Source organism: Notothenia coriiceps, unplaced genomic scaffold (genome assembly GCF_000735185.1).
Source record: "Notothenia coriiceps isolate Sejong01 unplaced genomic scaffold, NC01 NC01_scaffold00010037, whole genome shotgun sequence".
NCBI classification, from domain to species: Eukaryota; Metazoa; Chordata; class Actinopteri; order Perciformes; family Nototheniidae; genus Notothenia; species Notothenia coriiceps.
In genome coordinates, this window is record NW_011342738.1 from 59372 (window position 1) to 70497 (window position 11126).

General features: G+C 38.5%; 1 protein-coding gene across 1 annotated transcript in view; it reads right to left on the reverse strand.

Annotated features, from left to right (window-relative positions):
* LOC104945812 (putative charged multivesicular body protein 4B-like protein CHMP4BP1) overlaps positions 1–6797 on the reverse strand; it is a 22157-nt gene extending 15360 nt beyond the window's left edge. The window contains exons 1-2 of the mRNA XM_010771531.1: positions 6744–6797; positions 6361–6493 (exon numbers count right to left, since the gene is read on the reverse strand). Coding sequence (XP_010769833.1) covers positions 6361–6493; positions 6744–6797 — 187 coding nt within the window. The remainder of the gene's footprint in view (positions 1–6360; positions 6494–6743) is intronic.
* Between the last annotated feature and the right edge of the window lie 4329 nt (positions 6798–11126).

The window sequence follows — 11126 nt, forward strand, 5'->3', positions numbered from 1 at the left end:
TAAGCCAGCACTTCGCGCCCGTTGCTGTCAGTCAGACATGGTGATTTCGAACAGACAACAAAGTATGCGATCAGCGCAGCTGCTGAACACACATCCTACACAGCCAAATGGACAATGTTCCGTTTGGTGTGTAGGGAAAAGCCTGGACCCCGTTACGGGCCCCCTCCCTCGTGCTGTCGTTTCTCCAGCTGGACAGGAATTGGCTTATAGCACGGTCGAAACATACGCTGCTGCCATTTCATCTTGCCACGTAGGTTTTGGGATCAGCACGGTGTTTAGTCACCCTCTGACAAAAATTGTATTCGTTTGTATTTGAGGGATGTTTCCCATTCCTCTCTGACACACTCAGTACTGAGTGTCCTGTCAGAGTGAGTAATGTCAGGGACTCAACTGCGTGCCCTCTCGCCTGCCTGTCGGCACTTAGAGAGCTGCCCTTTTCCCCCTCTTTGATCGTTTTAACAAGTGGGACTTTGGTCTCTACTTTTTATAACGACAGGTAGCCTACTTAGCCTACCTTCTTTCCCGTATGGAGAATATTCATTTTTTAATGCTATATTCCCTGGGAATGTGATGCTCCATTACGCAGGGCGAAATGGACAAGGGTTAATAACTGAGTAGGTGTGTTTTGTGAGAAGTGAGCCCGAAGGTGGGGCCCACGTCATAGGTGGGCGTGGATTAAGTCTTTCAGTGCTGCACACGTGCATCGGGGATTACCCAATAGCGATAGCCTTAGAGGGCTGCGCCTATACTGGGTTACAGTACGTAACCCCAGATCCTCGCGATTGAGAAACGGCCCCAGTTTATACCATTTTAATGCAGGTAACAGGATGTCACCAAACCGGAAGTCACTAAACCGGAAGTGACGTGTTCGAGCGATCGACCGCGAAAACATTTTATTATTATACCTCTTTTTGAACTACAAATTTAAAAGCAGACATATTACATAAGAAAATGATTTAAGTGCAACACAATGGTCAACTTATCCAACACTAAACAAACCTCATCATTATTGACAACAATAACTCTCTGCATGGTGCAACATTGAATTTGATATGCCAATATTACTGAAATAAAATGTGCGTTTAAGCATGAACCGCTGTTGAAAAACACTTTTTAAGTTGTTTTTATAACTGGACTGGCCATCTGGAGAGCCTGCATTTGTACCGGTGGCTAGCCGACCTGTGGGGCAGGCAGCGAGCCAAACAATGTAAAAAGATTTGTAACGTTCCCGACTGTAGCCTGGTCCGACAGCTAGAGTGCCAGGGAAGGGAGGCTGAAATAAGAGGAAAAAAATTGGATATGATTGTAAAGAGAACATTTAATTAAATTGCACAAAATTATTTATTTTGTTTGCAACAAGTGTTAAGTTGGCCAACGTTAACTTAACACATCAATCACACTGGGAAGTACGAAAAACATTGTATAAATGGTGAAACAATTATTAATAACATATATAGACTGTTCTTCTCAAGCTGAACTCCCTTTAAAACAAACTGACAATCAACATTATGACACCTTTGATATTTTCACCATCTATGCAACTCTGGCAGAATACCCTACTGCTGCAAGCCATAGCCACATTATTGAATTAGCTTAGATTAGCTACTTTTGCATTATTATATAGCAGGAGCAGTTAATTTACAAATGGAACCACCAACTGTTTTTTTGGGTTTAATATGTGGCAACAGTTGCAATGACACTTCTGGGATTTGTTACCTATACAGCTGCATCTCTTTATTGAGGTATAGGATTACTGGGATCTAATCATCAAAAAACTATTCACATGTATGCCAGAAATTATTCTTTAATCAGAAAAATAAGTCTCTCCTGATTGAAATGGCAATACATGTCCCAGCTAATTATTAAAACACACTAAGGAGAGGTAAACACTCCACCACACTCCTAGGTCTATGCATCGATTAAAGGCCTTTGGCTAATGTAATATTGGGGCAACATTCCAATAACTCATGCAGAAACATTCACAGTGACAGGTTTATCTTGTCCCCCAGGGATGGTGCTGAGTTAGTTGCGGAAGCCATATTTTGTACAAATTATCCAGCAACATGATACAGACATTTAATTTCTCCCTGTATTTTTGTGAATTACCAATGAACAAGAAGCCATCAAGCTCTACTTTCATCAAATAACTTTCATTCATTGTGTGATGAATAAGAAACCATGAATTTGGAATATCTGAAATAAGGAACATCTTAATGTTCTCCCCTACATATGCACTGCATGCATCATATCGTGATAATTGTGGTTATAACATTTGAACAAAAGACAGATTTCGGGAGAGACAAACATCCACTTAAGAGAAACTAATCTAATGCATGATAATCAAGGACACTTTATCGCAGACTTTCCGCAAGCTACTTCCAGCAACAGAAAAGATATATCTTGGATTTGAGATAAGTGAAAAGAAGAGAGGATCTACAGACTTATACCATCTTGTAAAATTACATAAGCCACTCCGAGCTCATGACATACTTAAATAAGCAAAGGTTACGTAACAGCTGTGTAACTGCACTTTACCAGCGAGTAGCAAAGCAAATTAAGTTGGTGCACAGGAATTTACAAGTAAAGCAAAACATTGTACCAGATTCCTGCCTTTGTTCTCTGTGTGCATTAAACCGTGTTTTCGCATAAAAATAAAGGTACAGCTGTAAAGTATTTCCTCCACCGCTGGTGACTCACAGGAAGTTAAAGGGAAAAGTGAAAAATAAGTCAGAGCTGCACAAACATTGAGCATGCACGTGCATTCACACATGCACTGTGTGTGTGACAGAAACACAGAGGGATGCGGCTGCCTGAGTTTTGTATCCTTCTAATAAAAGGAAAAGGGGTGTGGTTGGAAGAAACTGGAAGAAGTTATTTATCACTATTCTGTGTAACTGTACCCTCTTATAAATTCAGAAAGGCTGCTGTTATGAGTAAAGCCTTTCATGGAGTCATTAATATTTGAAATAAAACATGGCTTTTTTATCAGACGAACATTTGCACCATTTCTTTTCTCTTCTCTTGATGTGAGCCTTGTGTCACCGTGCATTACAGGCTTTTGCTTTTATCTCGCTTGGTTCTATTACTGAATCAGTCAGACACCTCTTTGCATCCCATTCTCCCCCTCTGAGGTCATGAATTAAAATGTCTGCTTGCGTTAAAAGACAAAGCATTTAATCTTTCTCTTTGAACTTTGATTCCATCTGCCTCGGTCAGCCTCCTCCTCAATCATAAAGGTTTCCTTTACCTCCTTTATCAAAACATCTACAGGCGTACCTCCATGATTTCAAACAGCTGCATCATTAATTACTTTATTGTATTCCTGCTCATACTCAATGGGCATGGGGGTGGTATTGAAAACAGATGCAATAACAGCTTTACAGGATTTTCCTTGTGTTGCTAGAGAATGTAAACAACCTGTTCTGTTTACTGTGGTGTGTCAATGCCCTATAAATATAATGGATAGATCACAGGCTGTACTGTACTGGACCCCGACCTGTATAAAGGGATGTTGAGCTTTTTCAACAAATATCACTATTGCACACTTTCACATAGACGTTTTAGAGTTGACCTGATTCGTTGATATGATAAGTGGCAATAAAAAATACATTTTTGCAGTAATTTGCTAAACAAAAATTACAAACATTTTTTGCGTGTCAACTTCTCAATTATTTGTTTTTTAATACAGGAAACTGTTACAAGGCCATTAAGACTGTGGGAAACTCACATAATAATGAAATAATCAGTATGAAGCGCTACTATATATAAATGTCTCACATAAAAGATGCTGAAAAATCCCCTATTATTTCTTCCACTTAATTCACTGCCGTCCCTGTATATGAGACATTTGCAACAGATTCAAGGTTACATTTTGGATACATCCTGCCTCTAAATCATATCGTTATACTCTATTGTTATTGCCTGTACTAAATTAGCCTCTATAATGGCTGTATGTTCATTACCAGTCTACATATCTACTAGCAACATGATCGATGGTGTTATCATTAATCGATTTAGAAGACACAATAAAGGTGTTGCAGTATTCAGATGTTTCTCCTAATTGAAGAAGAATGGTCTCCCGACTGGATGTTTGCTAACAAAACTAATTTAATCTATGCTTTTTTAACCAAAACTAAAAACACGGACAAAACACATCTCAATCCCTGAAAGACTTGTTCTTTATAAGCAGCTTGGCGAAAAAAGTAATATCAAATATTTATTACAAATAGCTGTATTAACCATAAATATTCATTGGCACTGGACGGTAGTCCTATGAGAAAATGTATTGACAGAGCGGGCATAACATTCTCCAATTATTGGACGGAGCAGCCAGTCTACCAGAGAGGAGCCTGTCCACACCACGTCTTATTTATCTTACACGTCTTACTATTGGTTCGGATCTAATACATTCTCTGTATGCATCTCAGCTCCGGTGCCCTTTCCACAAATCAGGTGTTTAGTTTATATCCCAGCAGTAAACAAAATGGGAAAAAGTTCACAACTACGCAATCTATTTGTATGCTGGCTTCTTCCATTTGCACCACATATCCAGTAGTTTGTACTAATGAACTTTCTCATTCTGGTTTGAGAATGTATTTGTTTTGTTTGTCTTGTTATGGTGTTTTAGGAAGAATACAAGCTTACATTTTACCATCAGTAACATGATAGCAGAATAACAAAGCAATTCCAAACATGACAAATGGATTGTACAAGATACTAATGATCAGTGGTTTATTTAGAATTTTTAAATAATATCTTGTAGTCCTTTTTCAAAGAACTTACTGCAATAATATAGCAAAAATGAAAGATTCTGTAGCCATCAATTTTGTTTATCAGCTACTGTAACTAATATTGCGCTGTTATGTTGTAATGATTAATTTCTTTCATCTGATAAATACATATTCTCAGTTCAAGACCACACAATGCTTTATTCTCATATCTAGTCAGCAACAGGCTCACCGTAACAGCCTTTAATCTATTATGTCCTTCCATAATGTGCACAGGTGCAGCTTAATTCAATTTGAAGACATTGCTGTGGTTATACACAAATACGTTTTCATGTTACCAGTAAAGCCGTTGCCATGGAGATGATGAGGCTTATATAAGCTGAAATGTATTTTTGCTCAAAACGACTCTATTGTCTTCACTGTGCTCATTTAATTATGATTTGTTTGTACACACACGTATAACCGCAGTTGATTCAGCTGTCTGTGAGACAGACAGTGAATAAAGCAATACACTTTAACATATATTTTTCTTTTTTGTTGGATGGCTAAGGCATGAAGGATCTGCTGCCAGGCAGAGACATCTTTTATACCATCTGCAAAAGTTGATAACAGGGATTTTGCATTTCCCCTTCTGTATCACTTTCATCGGTATCACTGTCACAAGCAGAGCTTCAGCCTTGATATTAAAAACTGAGATGTCTGGTTTCACACAAAAAAAACAATGCATCCTTACCTTTAGCCAACTACGTTCCAGCGATGGAAATGTTCTTTCAGTAGGAGGTGTTGGGGGTTGGGGGTGTGGTGGGGGTGGGGGAGAGGGGGGTTTGTCATTCACTTCACCTTTAACCTCCTGTCTGCATCTAGATCCAGCACCTACCAGCTTTCAGCAGAGGATTAAACAGCTATTGACAGAGGAGTGACGTGATTGACAAGTTAAGGTTTCCTTCCTTGTCAGGCGGGCCTCTGTGTCTGTCTGGCACAAGTCTTCCCAGAACACACATTTCACATTCCAGCGCAACTTGAACCATTTTTGAGTTTCTCTGCCATGAAATACGAGGGACATTTTTGGAGCCCTGCTTTTCACACTACTAGTCTAAAATGACTCCTGTACATTGACAGAGGGGGAATACAATTCTTGAAGAAACTAGCATTTGAGTGCTATTTAGAGTTCTTACTTTATCGTTTGCGTGCCTTGAGCAGTGTTACTCTCACGGAGTCTATGTCCAGTGTTCATCAGTGCAGCAATACCTACCGTCTGTACTCGTCTGAGATGAGGGAATTTTCAGCCTCAGAGGAACATGTGGGAGTAGGTACTTACTGTAAATTCATTTTAAGCCTTTGACGGCTTTTAAACTGAAAGACAAGCAGTTTGCGTTATGTACTTCAAACAGAGAATCACAACAGGTTTTGAGTGACCTGTTTGGTTATGATTTTTCTGGAGAGCCCCTGCATTCACATGTACAGCACTCATACTTCATTTATACAAAATGATAAGAATTGTGTTTCCCAACATGTTGACAGCTTAGTAGAGAGAAAACAGAAAGCTGGAGGAAAAAAATGAAGAACATTCCTCCTAATGTTCCTGTCAGATGCTACAATATGTATTGCAGGTAAGTTAGCTCTATATCAATACCCAGGGACAGAGAGTAATAGCATAAGGCGTAAAGCTGGAAGGACTTGTCTCTCTGTCTCTCTCCGTCATCTGGACCCACCTGTCCGCAGTCAGAGCCTCTCAGAAGATTTGCTGCTGGTTGGGGAATTCGTGGCTGAACGATGCGTCAGGGGTTGTCATATAAAATGTGAGTGCTTTCCCCTGAGTAATTTAATCACAGACTTTTATGGAGGCATCAGCCAGCAGACTGAGAGACAGAGTAAAAGGATTGTAATTGGACTTCTTTCATTCAAAGTAATATATGGAATATGTGGTATAATTACATCGCCTGGTAATGGTCTGTGGACGACTGAAATGCTAACGCGCAGTGATTGGTTTAATGTGTTCACAGGGGGAATTTGCACCTTATTGACTTGAGACTCTTCTTTGGTGGTGTTTCGTTTAGGCTTGTCAGACATTATTGTGTGGCTTTTCTAACCTCCCGACTACTCATTGTGACCGTTCAGGATGATAAAGTGATTGAAAACGTTGTCTTCTCAATAAATGAAACTTAGCAGAAATGCTCTTTTATGTGCCAAGTGAGTCATTTGTGTGGGCGACATCTAAGGTCAACTCCACCATCTTTTAAAGCTCTTGAATAGTCTGAAAGCCTTCTTATACAACAGTGCTGTTTGAATAGACATTTCTGTCCACTTCATGCCTTGTTAGCTAATTTAATTCTACCATCAGTGACATTTTTGTGACAGCAGATTGTTTTTGTACGGCATTTTTTTCCTACCACTTTCAGGAGGAATGATATCATAACATATGTGAAGGAGAATCAGTGCATTTTGTGTTAATCCATACCATGAAGTGAGTTCATTATAGATCGGCAATTTGTTCAAATCTCCCAAATAACAGTGTGTATGAAAAGGCACATATTGTGTGTGTGTATTTTGACAAAATCAAAAAATATGAGTATAAAGATACAATTACTTAGTCATGCGTGTTGGTACTGACTTAAGTAGCACCAAGTCACTATTTTACCAAAAAATCAATCAATATTTGGCTGATCCTTATCAGTGTGTGGTCTACCCCCAAACCGCTGTGACACCTAACTCCTTGTTCCTGACAAATCGTATCATCAAACAATAACTGCATTTGTGGTGACAGAGAAATAATTCTTCACTGGAAACCAGGCATTTCCTCTTTGGCTTGGGAGTTGTCACGGTGCATGCTACATGTTTACGGTACCATGGGCCTTTCCATTCGCATCAGCCAACTAATTTTTCTGTTTCGCAGCTAAACCAATCAGGTGAATCTGCTGTTCCACAAAGCCCCTGTACAGCTTCTGTGTGTGTGAGTGTGTGTGTGTGTGTGTGTGTGTGTGTGTGTGTGTGTGTGTGTGTGTGTGTGCACATTTTATGTAACAGGGATAGAAAACTCAACATGATAGTGGTGTTTTATAGTTTTTTTTCCTCCCCATGTCTAAGAGGTTTTTATTTGTGTCATGTGACCTCATCTAGATGAGCTCCAGACCTTTGCTTTACATACACAGGGACGAGGAATGCAATGTTGCCTAACAATTAGCAGTGTAATGTAACCTGATGACGGCGCCACCCAAACGTTCAAAACATTAGGCCGAGTCACACTTTCCATCATCTCCCTGATCATGAAACATTACTGAAATGAGATCCAGCTTCATGATTGTGTGTGTGTGTGTGTGTGTGTGTGTGTGTGTGTGTGTGTGTGTGTGTGTGTGTGTGTGTGTGTGTGTGTGTGTGTGTGTGTGTGTGTGCACTGAGTGAAAGAGAGAGAGACACAGAAGAGGACAGCGTTTCACAATCCGCAGATAAACTCAATGTGACAAGATGGTTACTTTCTCCCTCTGCTGTGACAGTTAATTCTGGACTAGGAAAAATGTCAAAAATGTTTAGTTGTGCTTGAGCGGAGTTAATTACAGAGCCCAAGGCAAGTCAGACTAGGGCTGCTAATGGCCTTGACTTTACAGATAAAGCTCCATTTACCAAGACTACTTTTTTCTCAGCTACTTATCTAATTTGCTTATAATCAAAACATTTTGGCAGCCACAATTAGATTGTCGGGTTTTAGATAAGATTTAGTTTACACAGCAGCCTTGTTATGTTTCAACTCCCATTAACCTGATGTTTTTTACCATATTTATCAATTTGTAACACTGTACTGTATTGTGCACATTGTAATGCCAAAGGGTCGGACAGATGCATGAGAAATGAAACCGCATATATGCAGAAACCTTTCTCAACACTAGTTTGACATTCATGCTCCAAACTGTCACCACCTGACATTTAGACCGTCTGACCACCTATGTGTGTGTGTGTGTGTGTGTGTGTGTGTGTGTGTGTGTGTGTGTGTGTGTGTGTGTGTGTGTGTGTGTGTGTGTGTGTGTGTGTGTGTGTGTGTGTGTGTTTTTGTGTGTGTTTTTTTGTGTGTGTCTTTGTCTCTTTCCTTCCTTTGAGGTAAGGGAACCACAGTGTTAGTGTTTAAGCCGCCCTTACATGTCTTTGTGGTTGCATCACTTCCTTCTCACAGTTCCCTTCTGCGCTGCTGCATTGACACGTGAAAGTCTATGAAACAGCAATCAAGACATCAGTAGCACGGGGGCCAGGGCCGAGTGAACCCAGTCCCAGAGATCGGGACCCAGAGATGCCCGTGAAATGAGTTGGAGTTGGAGAATCACCAGGGGGATATTCCACGCTCCACTGCCAATTTCACTATCATAATAAACCTCAGCTCGTAGAGCGATATTATGGGGCCAACTATTTCCGCTGACACTTTAACTGTGCATAGATTTTTCTGGTGCAGAAGATAAGAGGGCAGATAAGAAATAGTGTGGGGGCTGAATTGTAAAAAATAAAAAAGGAAAAGCGCTGATTTTTTGTTAATCTGATCTTTAATGTTCTTGTTTAAATTTGTACAATAGTTTTATGAGATTGAAGCTTGGTTTTCATATATTTATGCCATCCGTAGATTCTGACACTGTGAAAAAAGTGCAGAGACAAAAGTTTGACAATTGGCAATGTCTATCAATCATCACCATTTTTTAAATCTTAATTGTTATCGATCTGAAGATCAATAAATATTACAGGTTATGACAACATTTTGAAATTCTTTGCAATCTGACTCAAATATACTGAAGATATATCTTATTTAGACTATAGAAATGTTATCTAACCATATACAATACGTACAGTATATCAATATATTCAGGTTTATTGATCACATATACTGGGACTAACAAAAAACATATGAACATGTGGCCCATCTAAGTCAGCCTGACAATAAAATATTTTTATGAGACATTGTTGCATTGTTAAAAAAGAAATAGTTCCTGGAAAAATAAATGTGAGCTCTCTAACGGAATCTCCATATCTTGAAAAGTACCTTGCAAGTGGTTTGTTTTTCCATAACAGTGTTCGTGTAGGTTTGAGGTTCATTTTGAACCACAGCTGGGTTAAGCACAAGTTATCATTTCCCATGTTTGATTTTTTTTTTGATTGACTTCTCTGAATTTCAGAGAATTGAAACAAGACATAACTGGGGAAGTACCTAAAAACGCCTCAAGCTGTACCTGATGTTTCTGGTCCTGATATTAAATAAGAGACTGGTTATGTGTGTTGACTCATGGATGTGATTATAAATGGTAAAAAAGTATTTCAAATATACGTTTTCGTTTTTTTATCAAAACTTCAGAGAAACATAAGGTAATGGAGAAGTAATAATGTTCCCTACAGTATGTTTCAGTAATTCACCTAGAGACAGAGCAAGCAGTAAGTAATGAGTTATTGTTTTTGTGCCAATAACACCTTATGCAGATTAATCAGGATAGATTTGGTGAGATTGCTTAGTATGCAGGTTCAAATATATTCAGGAAATGAACGTTAGACAATGGTTTATTAACATAATGTCCAGCAGTGTATTCTCAAGAAACATAATAAGAGTTATTAAGGATTGCTATTAATTAATTACAATGTAGTTGCTTATTTGTTCGTCCCACTGTACCTGCCCAGGTTCAAATAAAAATAAAAATATATATTTAAGTTTTTTTCAACTGATAAACATGGTATATTTTTCTGCTGTTTTACCAGATACCACTATAAACACATCTTAAACAAAATCAATGAAAAGTATTATTGTATTTCTCTATTATTATTATTATTATTATTATTATTATTAATGACAGCCTGTTCCAAACACAAGTTTTAGGTTTCATTAGTGGGACGACACATTTGTTTACATTTGTATTACATATTACACCTTTGAGAAACGTAACAACCTTTTTTCACCATGTATTCAATCGCTTATATGGGAGGACAAAATGTACCTTTTACTTTTAGTGGTGGTTTCTCCTCATTGAAGCTTACACATGCATCTGGTCTTGTTGATGCACATATTTCATCTTAAACACTTAAACACTTACGGTTAAAGCACAAACAGCCTTGGTTCAGAAATGAAGCTGTGAGTGTATAATAAATTGCATACCAATGAATTATTCAGATCTTAGCAACATCTTAATCCCCACATCAGGTTTTGTACTGTTTTGTTTGCCAACCAAGAAGTCCTGGAATATGATTCATACAGACCCTGAATCAGACCCTGTTTTCTTAAATTGGCCTAAGAAATAAGGTTAAAGATGGAGAGCTTTTGTTCACTATTATGACATTTGAATATATACATTTAAAGAATGCTTCACTACACTTGATTATTACAAAAATAACTGAAAAAATATGTTTTGCTATTAACGTCAGTCCAAAAATGTCTCTGAATTC